This window comes from Hippocampus zosterae, chromosome 3 (genome assembly GCF_025434085.1).
Source record: "Hippocampus zosterae strain Florida chromosome 3, ASM2543408v3, whole genome shotgun sequence".
Lineage (NCBI taxonomy): Eukaryota > Metazoa > Chordata > Actinopteri > Syngnathiformes > Syngnathidae > Hippocampus > Hippocampus zosterae.
Window position 1 is genome coordinate 20,930,035 of NC_067453.1, and position 18,222 is coordinate 20,948,256.

The 18,222-nt window shown below is 43.0% G+C and overlaps 1 protein-coding gene across 1 annotated transcript; it reads left to right on the plus strand.

Moving 5' to 3' along the window:
- The first annotated feature begins 802 nt into the window (after positions 1 to 802).
- Positions 803 to 8,121, plus strand: foxb1a (forkhead box B1a). The gene has a single exon (XM_052061286.1). The coding sequence runs from the start codon at positions 6,707 to 6,709 to the stop codon at positions 7,652 to 7,654; it is 948 nt and encodes a 315-aa protein (XP_051917246.1). The 5' UTR covers positions 803 to 6,706; the 3' UTR covers positions 7,655 to 8,121.
- The last annotated feature ends 10,101 nt before the right edge of the window (positions 8,122 to 18,222 follow it).

Here is an 18,222-nt window from a genome sequence, read left to right on the forward strand (position 1 = left end):
AGCACTAATATTAGTCTTTATATATATGACTGTGAGTACTATTACGTTGTCTGTTTGCATGCGTTGCTACACCGTTCATGTTCAATCCGTGCATGAAGCGTTAAAGCACTGTAACGTACATGCTCTTTAGCGGTAGCATTTAAGCTAGCAGACTGAAAGGCTAAGCTGTGTTCTTTTGAAAACACAAAGTGTAATTCTCTTTGTTTTATATCATGTTTGACTCTTTTTAGGGGAATTGTTCACTAGTTGCCAAAGTGCCGCTTATTATGAAGTGAGGTGCACATCTCTCATTTGGCAACAACTGGACATATGACTAGCAAACAGAAGGGATCTCGGGCAACTGGAAAGATTCGGAGCAATGCGAAATTAGCAACATTTTTACTTGAGAAGTAAGATAATCACCTCTTTTTGATTTTCAATTGCTTGTACGTTTCAACAAATAAACCTTGAAACCAATTACATGTACTGTTATAGTGACACTCCATTTTGAATAAGTCATGCAGCGTAGCAGCGTTGGATAATGTTGGCTTGTTTACAGTGCAAATTACGCCCGGTGCACATTTCGTGCATGTTAGGGAGGGGCGTGACTTTGGCCAGAGACTACATTCAAATCTTGCTCGCAGTTTCGAACAGCATGTTCATTTAACTTTACCTTTTAATGCTACTGTGTTGTTGATTGCATCGGGTAGATTAGCGCTCTTAGACAACCAGATGTCCGGACATCCATTACAAACTTTTCAAAACAATGTTGAGACTTAAAATTTAATATATATATATATATATATATATATATATATATATATATATATATATATATATATATATGACGTACAGAATTAACCTTCCCCGTGGGTGTCCCAATGATCAGACTTGTGTTTTTGTTTACAAGCGTCACAAACACCTTTCATATTGTTACTATTATTTTGTATTGTGTTGTTCTGGTCTTTGGCTTGGTTAGCCATCCTTGGAGACGGCGTATTTCCCTCATGTATTACATGAAAGACAGAAAGGAAAATGCCCCTCATTGGTCCCAGTTGGTTAAGTGTGTTCCGATCCCTGCCAAGGTCTGGATGAACATGAATTGCACCAAAAAAAAGCCCGTGCCTTCCAACCACACAAGCGCACAATAAAACAAGGATTTGCCTGATGTCTCAAATCCCCAAAGGAGTGACTTGTTTGTGGCGTTGCTGCAGCGGCCTAATGAATGCCAGTGTCAAGGAAATGATCACAAAGCTTTTGAATCCTAAACAGTCAAGTGGTAACCTGCTTTCTGCCAGCATCAATAAGAGTGATGATGAGATGATAGAAAAGTGAGGGCAACGGAGAGGAGAGGGGTTGGAGGTTAAACCCACAACTTTGACCCGCAGAGGTCAAACCGTAAGTGACCCGCTATATCGGTCCATTTAGTGCTCTTCACGCCTTATGTCACGTTTGACGTTTCACCGCATCGTCACTGCACAGCGGTTACGATTTTAGCCATGCCCTCCATCCCGTCGTCTTTATCCTTCCATTAATATTATTTCATCCTGTGATCCCCTTCCTCGTTGCACAGCTCAAAGCCCTCCATCTAATTTTTATCTTCTGCCAAATGTAACGCTTTGTGACTGAGCTTAATTCATACCTTTTCTTACCCCCCTCACTCATGTGCATAATAGCCCCCTTTTTGATCTCCATGTGAAAGTTCACTCTCCTGTTGAGATTATTGTTAATATATCATGATTGAAACATGGCTCTGTATTGCATTATTCGCTCATTTCCAGCTATGTAGCCGGGGAATCTCCATAATTATCGCTGGGCGTGAAAGCAGTTCGTTACGAAACGCACCATCGTAATGGGGGCCTACTGCGTTTCCCTCGCCATACTGAAATGGACTGTGTCATATTGTTATTCTGTTTTTCCTCCCGCTCATCTCCCTCCCCAGCCCCCTTCCACATTTACATCTCCTCGCTTTCACCATCCCCTCTGCTTCTCTTCTCTTATCTGTCAGCAGATAACTATCATGTGTAGTTTAAAAGGATGATTTGTTGTTAGGCAGGCGCGTGTCAGAATAAGAGGGGGGGGGGGTGGAAGCTAAATGATGAAATGAGCGGCGTGAGCGGCGCTGCCTTGTCTGTAATGAATCGTGCGGCGGGTTGAGGGGTCCGTGGGAGGTCTCTGTTTTGGTTCCAGTCGGCAGCACAAACACGGACCTCAGGTAGTGCGCTCATCAGTCCTGCTGTTTCTCACCATATGGAGTCAATGATCTGGGAGAGACTGCCACACACACACACACACACACACACACACACACACACACACATATTTAGGTAGGTAGGTGTGACTAGTATCCATTGAGAATAATGTTTATTTTTTTATTGATGCTGTCACCGACTATATGTTCATTGTTATGGTTGTTGTTTGAATTGGTATGAAATCTCCTTGATGTGTGTCTAATATTTGGATTTTCATGTATGCTGGCCCAGTAACTCCAATTTACAGCCACAATAAAAACAATTTAAAAAAGAATAGCATGCCACTAAATATAACAACAAAAAGAATTGCAGCTAGATACACTGAAAATAGTTTCTTCTTAAATTTGTTAATATTTTATTTTGTCTTATTTTGGTTGCACAAAATATTATCAAGTGAAGCCAGCTGCATTTTTAAAGTGGACTATACAACGATTTAAAATCTACTTGGATCCAGATGATTTTATTTTGTGCAACCACTCGATGAGATAAATTGAGTAAATTCAACACCCATTTTTTTTCACTGTACATAATATTTTAGAATGACTCCGTGAGCCTATACCTGAACAACATTGTTGTTGAATTTTGTCGTTGCAAGGAATAAAAGCATCTGGCCCCAGATGCATTAAGTCAAAAATGTATCTGGAGCCAGATGATTTTATTTTGTGCAAACACTTGACAAAATAAAATCGTGCAAATTCAATAGATTTTTTTCTGTTTATATCTCCCGTGGTTATCCCCATCTGATGGCCATATAGTGAAACTGCTCCCACCCTCCTCTGTATAGACATGCATTTTCTTGTATCATCATTTCTGTCGTTCATAATTGTGAAAATATTACAACACACGTGTCATAATAATGCAATTTTTTTTTTAAGAAACACGATCAATTGGATAATCTCCTTTTCTTCTCATTCTTTCCAAACACTCAATTGGACCCCCCCAAAAAACGTACAAGTACAAATTGAATTAGACGTTCCCGCCTCCGCACAATTGAGATATATGTTACAGATGATGTACCGTATAATGAATGCCTAATTTATGTAATTAGACCATTAAGCATAATCCGAGCATATGCTCTGAAAGCCCCGAGGTCTTTTTCCAGGTACTCCCTTCTGATGTCAGCGCGCACAGAACAACTAATGGAGTGGCACGAGGCACACTTCTGATATCGCCTGTTTGATCATATATTAGAATAGAGGAGAACCATGCAAAAAAAGAAAAAGAAAAGTCGCGCGTCGTCCCTCTCCCGGCGCGTCGATTTCCACAGTGCGGATGGCCTTGAAGCAGCGCGAGCGTCGCGTCAACACGGGGTAATTTTGGCATTGAGGAGCTCCTTACGAGGACCCTCAGTCTGCTAATTAATTGTCATTCCGCTGAATATTCATACCTTACCATCAGAGCGTCCTTAATTGCACCGTAAAACATCTCTCTTTGGGGACTGAAATCACCGCGGACTTAATTAGAAGCGTGGACCTATTGGTTGACTTGGAAATTGTTTTCGCGTGCCCGCTCTCACGCTAATGCACAAGCCGTGACAAATCTCTTAAAAATCCTCAACACTGCGGGCGTGGGGGGGGGGGGGGTGCAAAATGTATGTTTTGAATATATATTTTCTGATTGGAAATTGAGGTTTTGCAGCAGGCAAGGAATATTTATATTTAACATGTTTTTTTGTGTGTGTGTGTGTGTGTTTTTTTTTACACAGAAGGTGTATACGTTTTAGGAGCAAATTGCATGCACAAACAAATCTCCAAAACGAATAAAGTAAATGATGCAAACACCGTACATATAAGACATGAACATATTTCACAATTATAGGCAAACATTTTTGCAAAAAGGAAAATAAATACATGGTTCAGTGAGTAAAAAGCTCAATGTCCCAAATAATGCGTCACCTCCAAATTTGGATTGTGGTTAAATTGCATTGTGAAGCACCGTGGCTCTGGGTGGCAGCATATCTCAACTGGCTTCAGTGTGTGACAATATTGTTTGGCTATCATTCGCTGCTTTAGGATGAATGGCATCGATCCTCTTTTAACAACATTTGTTTCCTATTGTGTTCGAGGGGGGCGCAGCAGAGGAGGGCAGACGTGTGAAAGTGGCTGTTTGATTCTCTTTTTCATCCCCGTGACCTCGGCTTTTGTGTCTGCTCACCCTGGGAATGTCACGCCTCACTACTCTACTTTAAGATGTTGCAGAGAGTGCCCTTTGTTTTCCTTCCTTTTTTTTTTTAACCGCGCACAAAATTGTTCTTGGATGTAGCCCCCCTCCCCCCACCCCGTCCCCCGCCTCTAAAGGATACTTCAGACCGAGGCACGGTTCACAAGTGCAATGCAATTTGGCTTATCCCAACCTTTGTTCGGCTTTCTCTACAAATGACCAAACATAGTGCAGACTTGATCGACTGCTGCTTGAACTCGGGAGTTTGGGTGCATTCACACTCAAGAGTCACGGTGGTATTTTTTTCACCGTGTGCACTGGACTGATATCCCATCAATTTGGAGCCACACACTTTGTGCGTGACATGAGAAAAAAAATGTTCACGGCGCTTTTTTTCCAACTGCACATAAACAAATACGATTGACAAAGATGAATGATTTCAATGAGGCTAATATGCGTCAAGAAGAATGGCGCGTTCAAGCACACGTGACATTTACAGCATTTGCAGGATAAAATGAGCGTAAATTCCAGATGATGTGATTGACTTTTACGCGCGTGAATTAAACACAAAAGGGCCCCTTTTTTTTATCGTTTTGGTAAATGCACCACTGAATGGGTGTCAAAAGTTGTTTATCCATGGCGATGTGTTGTCATTATTCGCACTTCCTTTTGCACAAAACCTTTTGGGCCGAACATTAATAGGAACTGACAGGTGTTAAAAGCCACTCTGCAGGGGAAGAGAACCCCCCCAGCCCCCCGCCCCCCCTAAAAAAGTACGCTGTTTAAAGATATTTTAAGTATCCACCATCTTGCAACATTAGTTTTCATAAACATTTTATTTCATTATATTTTCTTTTCCAAATGATCTCTGAGATAATGTCCGTCTACGGATATCTTGTGCTTTCTTTAGTTCTTTCTATTTATTTTTTTTTCGCCCAAAATGTTCCCCGCAATGCAATTCTTTTTTGTAATCCGTCAGACTGGTGATGGGGCGCATTGTGGATTTATTGGGGTGGCGGCGGTGGTGTAGGTGGGGGGGGGGTGGAATTAGCATAAATTATGAGCAAATCTGCGTGTGCGTGTGTGTGGTCCTCGCCATTGCAAACCCTCCAAGCGGAAAGGTGGCCCTGGGTTCTCCCCCTTCCCCCCTAAAAAATAAATAAATAAATAAAAGCTTGAATAGCAGTCGTTCAAAATAGGCTTCCCATTTGGTTTTCACATTCATATAATTGACTTATGGATATTTTATACAGTTTTCCCGCACACCATCTTCAAGGGTTTATTTGCATTCCTGAAGTACTTCTCAGTACGCTTTCCATAAACACAAAGGGGCTGCCTGATTGCCTCGTCAAGTTGGAGTTTGAACAGCATTTGTTTGCATTGGGTTGTCATGTTTTCATACCGTCCGCTTCCCCCGAAATGTTTACAGTGCCTTTTTGTAAACAATGAAACAATACATCAATCCCTTTAATAAACTAAATAGGGATGAGAAAAAAATAATCATTAATGTGATTCATTTAAACATTTTTTTACACGTCTCTCGTTTAAAATGACCGTGTTATCACCATGCAAAATACACGGACTGAAATAAACTGAAAGTAACTGATACACACGGGCCGTTTCATATCTGTCGGAAAAACAATGCGGGCGCATTTGCCCTTTAAATGAAACTAAAATAAAACTTCTGCCGCCTGTCATGTCAAATATGTGTGCAAGTGTCAAGCATAAGAGCATACCTCCACACCCTGAGTGCCATCGCCGTTCAATTCGGGCCGCCGAGCCTTTTCACCCCTTTTTCTGCCTTCAAATGGAAATGATTTCCATTGGCCCAAGGTGTCCGTGTAAATGGGTGTAAATGAAACCAGATTATGCCTTCCTCCTCCCTCCCTCCCTCCCTCCCTCCTCTTCCTCCTCCGCCTCCTCCCTCTCCGCCTCCTCCTCCCATGGCAATTGTCATGTGATAGCAAAGAGGTGGCACATTAATGGAAGCGCCTCGGCGGGGGTCTTTTCTGCTCATGTCACGACATAAAACTATCAGATGTTTCGAGGAGGGCCATGGAGGCATCTTCCACTTAGTCCGGGACGCCCCGATGAAGTCTTGTGAGCTCCTCTAGCGGGACCAAGCTGAGAAAACACGTCCGAGCAAGCAAGCCGCCCCACTTTCTGTCGGCGCACAAGCTGGGAAAACAAGTCCTGCGTGAAGAAACTCGCACCGAGGAATTAAGAGTGACTACTTGTTTCTTTGCGTGTTGGGTTTTTTTGAGGGGGGGGGGGCGGGGGGAGGAGGGCTGTTGTGTTGAAAACTTGTCTCGAGGATGCCTCGTCCGGGGAGAAACACGTACAGCGACCAGAAGCCTCCGTATTCGTACATCTCTCTGACGGCCATGGCCATCCAGAGCTGCCCGGAGAAGATGCTGCCCCTGAGTGAAATCTACAAGTTCATCATGGATCGCTTCCCTTACTACCGAGAAAACACGCAGCGGTGGCAGAACTCGCTGAGGCACAACTTGTCCTTCAACGATTGCTTCATCAAAATCCCCCGTCGCCCCGACCAGCCGGGCAAAGGCAGCTTCTGGGCGCTGCACCCCAGCTGCGGGGACATGTTCGAGAACGGCAGCTTTCTGAGGCGACGCAAGCGCTTCAAGGTGCTCGGCGCTTCCGACCACCTGGCCCCCAGCAAGCAGTCGGACGCCGCCCACTACCTCCAGCAGCAGGCCAAGCTGCGGCTCAGCGCCCTGCAGGCGGCCACCGGCACGCACCTGCCCCAGATGTCCACCTACAACCTCGGGGTGTCCCACCAGACCTCCACCTTCAAGCACCCGTTCGCCATCGAGAACATCATCGCCAGAGAGTACAAGGTCCCCGGGAGCTTGGCCTTCTCCACCATGCAGTCCATGTCGGCCGGCTACCCGCTGCACAACCAGCTCACCTCGGCCTGGCCGCACGTGTACAACAGCGGCGTGATGGACGCGGCGGCGCCCATCCCCATGGCGCCCGGCGACTACGGCGCCTACGGCGTGCCCATCAAGTCGCTGTGTCACGGGGCGCAGACTCTACCGGCCATCCCGGTGCCCATCAAGCCCACGCCGACCTCCATGGCCGGCTTCTCGGCGCTCCCCCACCACCTGCCCGCCTTCCTGTCCAACTCGCCGCAGTCCCTGAGCCCGACTTCGCCACAGACTGCCACCAGCCAAAGCAGCCCCGCCACCCCCAGCGAGACGCTCACCAGCCCGGCGACGCTCCAGTCGGTGGCCGTGCACTGACCAAACGGATCGGACTGAACGAAAAACTGCTGGTATAGCGAATCCAAAGTTTAGATATCTGTCGTACGTCGGACTCTATTCAAGGCGAGTTTTCCTTATTGATTCACTTGTGTATATGTTGAATGTGTCGCTTTAAATCGTGTCCTGAAAAAAAAAGTCCAGCACAAGAATTTCGCAGTATTGCTCTTCAAGAAAATCTAAATTATTTGAAAAGTTCATATCGACTTAAACGTGTTGAGGAGGGGCGGAGGGTGTAAGGCCCTGAATGGGTCAATAGGTTTCAGTTTTATACTCGCAAAACTTTTGCACACTTTTCTGTGCGGCCACTGTAACGTCGATGACACTGACGCTTTCCTCGAATAATGGAGTAATGGACGAGGGTATACCAAATAGACTAGATTTATTTCCCTGTTTAAAAAAAAAACAATAACACAAAAAGAAAAAAAAATCATTTCAATATCGAAAAATCTAAATGTGACGTGCTTAAAATGCGTAAAAGATGTGAATATTGCAAATAACTGAAACGGAAATGTTGTAAAATGCACTTTTTAGTTCTACGTTTTAGATATCTATTTTCCAGAAAAAAATGTGTTCTGTGAAACATTTAATTTAAAAAGGCTGTGGTGACCACGTGGATCAGTTGCTGTAAATTTGTACGTTTTCTTTTAAAGGTGAAGCATGCATTCTAAGCTAAAAATAAAAGTGTTAATGTTCATGTTATTGTCCCCCCCCCCCCCCCGTTTCTTTTTCTTTTTGCAAGCATGCGTGCTTTTGAAAAGTGTGCAAACATTCTGCAGTGAATTGGGGAAAAAAAGGGTCATCCAAATATTTTCTCATTAAAAGTGAAGCAAACAATCAAAATGTTTCTTGTTATTATTGCCAATACTATTTGTCATTTTAGTCGGGTTGAATAGATCGAACAATTCGCCCGCATTATTATTCTCAATAATAATTCCTACGATTACTGTGCTTAAGTGGCATCCCCAAACTGAACGATTGGAGAGTGGGCGATTTTTTTCCTCGAAGCAGCACACAGACATGATTTGTGCTGCCCATTAGAATGCACGATGCAGCCATGGCATGGCCACAGCGCAGACAAGTGCGCTCATTCATCAAGCTGCGCGGAGCTAAATAAAGGGGGGGGGGGGGGGGGTCCAACAATAAAGATTTCGACCAGCAATCTGCACCCCGGATTTGCACCACGTTTAACAACCAGCTCATGGAATAAGTGACATTTTGCAGGTAATGATGCGCGGACATTTTTTCTCTCCGTTTGCACGCTGGGCGCAGTTTTTAAAAAATATATACTTTCGTTAAATTTATACGCGACGTGCATTTGTTGAATTCGATTTATTTATTTTTGTTCTGCGTTATTTCAAACAAATGGGTCAAATCGCCAGTCCATCATCGGGCATTAAACAAATACATTCCGTCACTTTGTGCAATGGACTAGATCAAATAAAGGCGATCGGGCCACTTCATTCTGCTTCATTCACTCGGATTGAAAGTGCAAAGAATAGGCAACTTCAACTGGGCCACCAATGTAGATTTAGCCTTTTTCAGCAAGACAAAAAGCCAGATTTTTTTTCACAAACACATTGCTGACCGGGGAACTAGGAAACGAGCTGCGAGACTCTTTTGGAATTTAAATCCAACCCTCCCCCATGGACTGTTTGTACAACAGTGTCAGTTTTTTTCCCGGACTCACTTTTGTGTTGTGTGGGCAACATTAAGCCCTGATTGATTGCTAATGTTGGAACCGGGACAACACATAACAAGCTTTTATTTTTTTTTTTACTGAATAAGCCAAATACCTAAAACACCCCAAAACAATTAGGAATCAATTGAAATACAATGCCCCCTCATTATCTACAGACAGAAAACAAACAAATTGTTTTTAGCATCACAATTTTTTAAATAGTCAAAGCAGGGTTTGTGTATATTTTGTAGAATTTTTAAAAAATGAATCTCGACTTTTACTACCATATATTTAGCAAAAATAATGTGGTATTTTACAGGCTGGTAAAATGCAACGATACCAATTAGTGAAAGCTCACGCGCCCGCGCGCGTGCGTGTGTGTGTGTGCGCGCGCTGTGTTTAGATATATATAATTGACGCTATTTTTTCAAAATTTTGGCATTCGAGACAAAATCATCTCTGAATGAAAATACCGCATAAGGGAAAAATATATTTCAGGGATGCAAATTGGGAAGAAACAGGTGTGAAGGAGAAAAAATGGCTTTAAGTATCAGTGGAATTACTGAGATCCAAATGAATAAATAGGCACATCGGTAGCAACAATGCTTTGACCTATATTTCATTTTTTCTCGTGTTATGAATTCTGTGAAAAAGCAAAAGTCAACTCGTGATGTAACTTTTAATTTGATAATTCCCCCGCCGGTGTTGTTGGCGTTGTCCTTGTTGCTCCACAATGTTCGAAGACAACGACGAAGGTCATCTCCAGCGTGGGATGAAATATAGACGGCACGGCAAAAAAAAAAACGTCAGCGTTGTAGTTTAATTAAAATAATTCATTAAAGTGGAGGCCCAAGGTAATTAGCATGTATAATTTATGATTAGCTTAATGCATGCGGGCGGTGGCCTCTGCAATAAACTCAACTTAACCTCAAGTACAAGGGGAACTGATAGACGGGGCTGTTGTTATTTACTATGTGTTTATTGTTTGGCTATTTGTCAAGAGGATGCGAGTGTTTCGTAAAACCTGCCCGTTGTCTGCCTCTCTCAAACAATTTATTTGTTTATGGGTTTATCTTGTGGATTTATGCTCACACCAAAAGGTAAAGTGTCAAGATAGGTAATGAAGGGGACGTACTGGGTTTCACGCCCCCCCCCCCAAACACTCCTCCAATATGTTTACTTGCTGGTCACCGGAGTTGAAAAACAGTTCACGCTCAATGCTTGACGGAATGAGGACATCCACAAACAGCGCAGGTATAGCTCGCCCAGTTTTCCCCCCAGGAGGCTGTCAGTGCTGACCTTTTAAGGCAAAAGGCAAAAGTAATCTCAAATGGACACCAAACTATTATCCTCTGCAAATGTGTCAAGTTTGGGCAGGAATGTGACATTTTCAAACATGACTGCTGGCTGTTTTAATTTCTCGCAAAGCTTTTTTTTTTTCTTTAAACAACAAACGTTAACCAAATATTTTCTCTTGGATGAGTATTGTAAACAGATGAACAGATATAGTCGTCCATGCCCTGTTTGATAGATAGAATGGAACACCCACTTTGCATCTCTGCTTGCATTGACGACTACTCTGCGGAATCTGCGCTGGCGAACCCCTATGCTGTGTGTGTCAGCTTTTTATTGAATCTGACAACATCAAAATGGCCCAAGAATGATCTGTTATCATCACCGTCAGTGTTCCCAGACTAAATACATTACATGGCATTGAGGGGAGGGCAAAGGGCAGGTGAAGCGGGTAGCTGGGAGGAGAGGCAGGGCAAGGGCGCAAGCTTTCGTGGGCTGGCTCAGCCAAACACCCGTGTGTGCATGAAATTAGAGTGTCAACATCTGATTCATGCTGCTGGCTGGTGACTGTGAAACAAATTATGTCAGCGGGGTGGCAAAACTCCACGGCGGCAGCAGACAGTGGACGTCATCAGAGATTCTGACGTGGTGCATAGTCTCATGATTTTTACATGAGTACATGTTCTTATAAGAGTTGGAATTTTGACAAAAAGTTAAGAGCTATTTTATGTTCGCACTCGACTAATTTATAGAAACCAGAATGTCAAAGTGTTTGGTTTCCTGCGTGTTCCACAATTATATGGTGCACTCTTCCTCAAAATGGTGGCCATTCTACACTCCATTTCTTTTCGTGTGTGCAGAACACAGGTCACGGGTTGATTTGGTTCAAATTCGGTGTGCTTCTAATAGTATTGAAGATCTTAATATCCTGCAAAAATGATATGTGACTACAATTTTTGTGGTGTCGACAAATATTCAGTATTTTTTTAAATGGCATTTAACGTTTGACCTGAGGCAGTTATCGGAAATCCTTATGGGATGAAACCCAATAGCATACAATTTTGTACAATTTATATTCAAGCATTTCAAATGTTTAAATCAATCCTTTTCACACAATTGTATGATTCTAAGAATTTAATGTGTAAACTACTTCACCATAAAAACACTTTCTTCTATTCTTTCAGAGTTTTAGGCACCTGAAAATGTTAATTTTGGAAAATGCCAGCCAGATAAAATGAGCGAAAAGGAAATCATCTTCAATATGTGTAAATTATAATAATTATTATTTTTTGGCTTGTCTACTTCAGGTAACATCACATTTTGTACTTACCGCCTATCTTGTCAATTTAAACTTCATATAATTTATTTCATATTTTAATAGTGATTTGCGTGCACCGATCCATATGGGCACGATATGGCCTTATCTTTAGGTATTGGGTACTCATGCATGCTGCCGATACCATACCAGTTACCAATACTTGAGGCAAAGAAAATTTGACATTGAGTATGTCGTCCTCGTCAGTAGTTAGCGTTAAACTTTGGCATTGTGTTCAATGAAATTTTATATTGTGTTCGAGTTATCCAAAATTCAGTATCGGTGAATACTCTGAGTGAACACTTGTGTCTGTCTCAATTTTTTTTTAATGAATCTCTAGAACATGTTCAATGTCCAAATAAGCAAGTAGTGATTTTCAACACAATTTGAGGACAAAAAAAAATATTACCTTCCACTGTGCAGATAAACAGATGTGCAGATTGCATGCATGACCAAGGACAATTGAAAATATATCGACGTCAACTACAACAAATCCGTAGCCGTCTTATTTACAACTGCTGTTCATGTCAGAATTGTCAATGCTGAATTAAAGCGACCTTTCTAGACTTTGTTTTCCAACAAACCGGCACTGCGATGCAATATATGGACGATTGAAGTGGATTTACGGCCAAAATTATGATGCTAATTTGGATGACTATTTCAAGCTTCTGATGTGTTAAAAATCTCTTGACAGAAATACTCGTCAACATATAAGATAAGAAAAGAAAAACCTTTATTTGTCTCACAATCGAGAAATTCCCCTTTTAAAAAAATGTTTTTTTAGTTTTTTAAGAGTACAGTACATTCTTGAGAACTTCCGATGCCGGTAAGGTATAACAGTATAACCTGTTCTTAAGTAGTCTTGCATTGCAGACCTTATGCGAGTCTCGGCCATAGGCAGTTCAATCAAACTTTAATCTCGTAAAAATCTTGACATTGTCATCAAAATTCTTGGTGTCCTTTTCGTGGAGTCAAAAAAGTTGGCGTTTAGAAAACCCCTAACCGGGGTCACCATTTACCAGTTTCACTTGAGTGATATATGACAAGTTCAAAGAGCCAGCCGCACTGCCCTGCCCATTTTGAGTTCATGTGCAGTTTTTTTGTTTTTTTTAACGTCTCCTTTTATTGGCTCCTCTGCGTGTCGGGCAGGTCGAGACAAGGTGTGACAGAACCAACAGAATGGCATCAATCAAAGTTCAGGCTCCAGTCTTGACAACCTGCAGCTCTTACATCTAATGCGTCTCTCACAAGTCTTCTGCTGTTTCCTTATTTAGCGCCGCGAACGTCATCGGAGCGCCCCGGTTCGGATAACAGAAGTAATTTGAGGTTGTAAAAGGCACGCTTTGCTGTTGGCACTGCCGTCTGACCAAATGCCTGTTTGTTCACAATCTGAATGCGGGAAGCTAGTCGAGACAAACAAGCGGCGTAAATGAAGGTACTTAACAGATTTGCCACAACGGTGTTTTTCCTTCTCAAGTGTTTTAGCTGTGACGTGTTACAACTGTAACAGATTCTGTGGATTTTATCAGCCCGCTGTTTCCCCTTTCAAACCCGTGACAAGAAGCTAATTCTTCACCACTCCTTCGGATCTTATCATAGCCACTCCTGCCGTAAACTAACACTTGCGCTGGACTTCAAAGGTGTGCTGAGGAGCAGAGGTGAGAAAGGGGCCTTCATCCACTCGAGGCCAGTTACTTGCAGAGATACGTAGGAGCTGATTAGCGGGAGTTAGGCGGCGATAGCCCCGTGGGGCAGGAGCTGGAGCAACAAGGTGTGAGTTCTGACAGCTTCTGTTTCAGCCCTCTGGGTAACTTGCTGGGTCAGGGCGTCCTCAAAGGGGGCCGGGCGGGCGGGCGCTATGCTGGATAGGATGTTTAGCCGTAATTGCTACTCAGCCAGTGGCACAGAAGAAGCCCAGATCAGAGTCCATTTCCTGATTTTTTTTTTGTGTAAGAAGGGATTTCAGCTCCTTTCCTACTGTCTGATAACATCTCGTCAAAGTTTCTCTTGCCTCTTGGCGCCATACACCTCGAAGCCTTCGCCGGGAGGTGGCCCAGATGGCTGTTTGTTATTGCATAACAAGGCGACATTGTTTCGTTAATACAACTTCATCTGTCTTTGATCCAATCTCATGTTGTCGTGGCTGGTGTGAAAAATCCCCATTAAGTGCCCGATCCAAGCGCTGCGCTCATTGTGATTGTGATTATCTCTTGCATTGAAATTCCACTTTGTTCCTTTGTCCCTTTGTTAGTGAGCACAATGTGGGGTTAATTAGCAGCCACCGGTAAACTCTGCGTTCTTGGATCCTTCATCACAGCTCAAGTGTGCTCTTAACCAGGACGAACCAGGACTGCTGGCACTAACACAAGACTCGGGGCCAATTGAAAACAAGCGCAATGCAAACGCCACGGCAAGGCAACGTAATCCTTTTCGGGCTACGCTATGCAGAGTGTCAACTGTAATTGTTTTGACACTTCATTAACTCTTTCAGTACTACAGTGGACAGTTTATCGGGTTATCGGGTTACATGTTATCATTATTTGTGCACGAAAAGGTTAATGACTCTCATTGTGGCTTTCTCTCAAAGGACTTGGCAAGAATAAGAAAACAATTAAGTTTCTCGTAGAGATCGCAAAATTGTCAAATTGTTTGTTTCCATGCATCTGAGGTGACAGCGCTGTATTTTACATTGCGGGCATGCGGTTGGCGATGAGGGGCTTGCAAATACAGTCGTACCTCTACTTACGAAATTAATTGGTTATTGAAGAAATGTGTTAACTAGAAAATGTTGTAAGTAGAGATGCGTTTTCAATGTAAATGCCCTAATCCGTTCCAAGGCCCCCCAAAATGTAGACATAAATGTTTTCTAAAGCATCAAAATATGTAACAAATACATGTTACAATTAGATTGTTGCACAATAAATGACAGTTGTGCATAACGTAAGAAACAATGAAAAGAGTACAGAATAAAAATGATGGTCATTTAATTTTTACCCTCTTTAATTAAGTCATGTTCTCTCTCAGAAGTGAAGAAGTTTTTGCCTGGCCTTTTGAAAAGAAATGATACAAGTTTGTTTTTGTTTTTTTGTCGGCCTTTAACAATCCTTCGAAAATGTCCACGGTAAACATCAGCATAGTGAGCGATCGCCCGACTGGTGAACACTTTTTCTGGGTGGTTCACATTTACGTAAAACTATCGGAACGCGTCATGGCGAATAACGAGGATGCTGCGCAGACACATATCTATCTATTTATCTATCTACACACATAGACACGGTAGAAGTCACTCTTAGCCAATGGGATGCCAGGATAATGCTCGGGATAATAGCCAATGGCAGAGCAGCTTTCAGTATGTAGCGTTCAGGAAACTCGGAGCTGCGAGCATACTTTATTTTGTGTTTATGCATGTGACATACTTACGCAAAGCTACAGTGAACATGCAATTCATTATTATTATTATTATTTTTTTTTTACATTTAGATTAGGTTTGCATAACACCGTTATATACAAAAACCGCCAGGCTGAAACCGTGTTCAACCACTTGTGTTTTCAGTTTCTGAATAATGTAAAGGTACCTCCAAAACAGTAACATTAAGCTGCCTGATCGCAACCGTCTAACTTCAAGCAAAGTGGTCCATTCTCAGAGAAATCTCTGACCAGAACCATTGCTGTATGTTGGGCGCTGAATGTTTTGAAATGTTGAAGCAGTCTTGTCCGAATTGTCCTTGTCTGAGCGCGGACACGTTGTGTGTGTGTCAACATGATAATGGATTACGACGATAAACAGATCCTTATGAGTAATTTATGATTCTCTCAGCTTATAACAATCAGAAGCAAAACCTATGTAGCCTCTTGAATTTTATCTGAATAAATCAGTCAGACTCATACATTTCATTTTTTTAGTCAATCATCTGTTCAAAAATATGTTTAATCATCCAAAGTTGTCATACTTTGACTTATTAAAGCAAAGTAATGATGATTGGCTCTTGGCTTTTATGTGCTGCGGGTCTTGTCACGCTTTACCTCCATACATTTTTTTCCCTTCAGTGTGCTGTGAAATTATTGTATTTTGTTTAACCCTTTCGGGGAAAGCGCTTAATACAGTGTACCGCTGATCATCGTGTTTTCAGGTTGCAGGGCGCATCTTATGCTAAACGGAGATGCTTGTTCAAAACATGCAAGTTTTATAAAACATGCATCAAATTACATTGACTGCAAAAGAACGTGGACAAAAATTAGAATGGAGATCCTTTTTTTTCTTTTTTAATCAGAAAGCGACAATTTACATGAACCAGACAGTGGTTTCAATGAACAGGTCTCTATCTCTTGTACGCCGCAAAAGGTGTGAGCACAGTGCGTTTATCTGCAATATCGCCCTTCCGCCACTTCAGATCGGTCCGTTCCCTGGTGGTCTAATTTATGTTAAGTCACAAATCTCCCCTATGGCTATTTTGAGGTGTTCAGAATGGAGACCGTGCGCTCCAGGTTTACACCAGTGCCACAATCCCCGGTGTAATTGTTCTCTATGGGAAAGCACATCTCAGTGAAACCATCTGCAAGTCCATGGGGCAGTTTCCTAAGAATGAGGGGACTTCTTAGGAGAGGGGTGGGGGGTGGTGGGGGTGGGGGTGGGAGTTCCCTCAGCAATCCGGTTTCTCTTGTGAAGCAAGTAATTAATTCAAATCTCAGGAAGTCAATAGCTGCCCGGATCAGAGGCACGTAGTATGCAGCTGCCGATACCTCCGTACATGCTGCGTGTCCTCTCAGGAAGTAACCGGAGGAAAAAAAAAAAGCCACAATGGGTGCATACAGCCGCACAGCCTTCAGATAACACCGAATTTAAACTGTTATTTTTGTGCGCCTCAACCTCACAACACACTTGTTGCTAATCATGATTGCGATGAGAACACACTGAGGAAGTGGCGCTTCTTTGTGACTGAAGAAATATCGTGTCAGTGGTGAAAGTATCGGGCGGCCCGGTGAGTGACTGGTTAGCATGTCGGACTCACAATGCAGAGGTGTGGGGTTCAATTCCAGCTCCGACCTTCCTGTGTAGGGTTTGCATGTTCTCCCCGTGCTTGCGTGGATTTTCCCCAGGTACTCCGGTTTCCTCCCACATACCAAAAACATGCGTGGCAGGTTAATGGAAAACTCAAAATTGTCTTTAGGCATGACTGTGAGAGAGGATGCTTGTTCGTCTCAGTGTGCCCTGCGATGGACTGGCAACCAGTTAAGGGTGCCCCCCCGCCCCTACTGCCCGAAGACGGCTGGGATAGGCTCCAGCACCACCCGCAACCCTGGTGAGGATAAGCGGATCGGAAAATGGATGGTGGATGTTAAAGTACTGTCTTTGATTCTTGAAAAACACACAAATGACAATCATAGGTCTGCGAAAGAGGAACTGGTTCCAGAAAGCCCCCAATTTAAAAAACAAAAAAACAAAACTGAATTTGATGTAACCGTGTGGCTGTTTTTGTGATGAGGCATGAAGAAGCAGTCACTCCTTTCTACTTTTTTGGGGTCATTAAATTCGTTAGTACAGAATGATGAAACGCAATGTAAGAGCCACAAGCAGAATCATCTCAATTCGGTGCACCCAACCTTCTCTGCCTGCAAAGTGGAAATCATGAAACTTTTCTTTTTTTTTTGCTTGTAAAGCAACACAACAGCAACTTGAAGGTGTGCAAATTTGCGTGCCTGAAATGAAATCGCCGGTCGTTGTAGATATTTGAGTGGGGAGGCGAGCCTGATTGCACACGGCAGTCAACCTCCTCTCCTCGCTCTCCTCGAGACGGGGCAGGGCCCGGGCTAAATGCCTCGCTGGGCTCTTCCCTAAAGCTCATTGTTGTCCGGCCCTTGGAAGAAGCCACTGCTGTGCTTCCAGCTTGTCGCTGACAACAAGTGTAAATAAGGATCTAAATAACAAACAGGCCTATGTGGGCTTGCGTGTCGCTCTGAGCTTCACGGCTAGGGCGTTGCTTCGGCCCAGCGTTGGGCGACCTTTATTGACTCTGTTTGTCAAAGGGAGCACGCAATGGTCGGCTAATTTCCTTTCTTCGACGTCATTAGATTGCGCCGCAAAAGACAAGTGAAAAGGAAAAGTCTGATCGTTCGGACGTTGGGTTGTTGTCACGCCATGTGATTGAAATTGCTTTTCAAGATTTATGTCATGACAAAGGAGCAAATCGGTTCTTCCGAATCTGACGTGATCCAATTAGGGCTGCAGCTAAAGATTGTTTTCATAATTAAGTTGCTGATTAT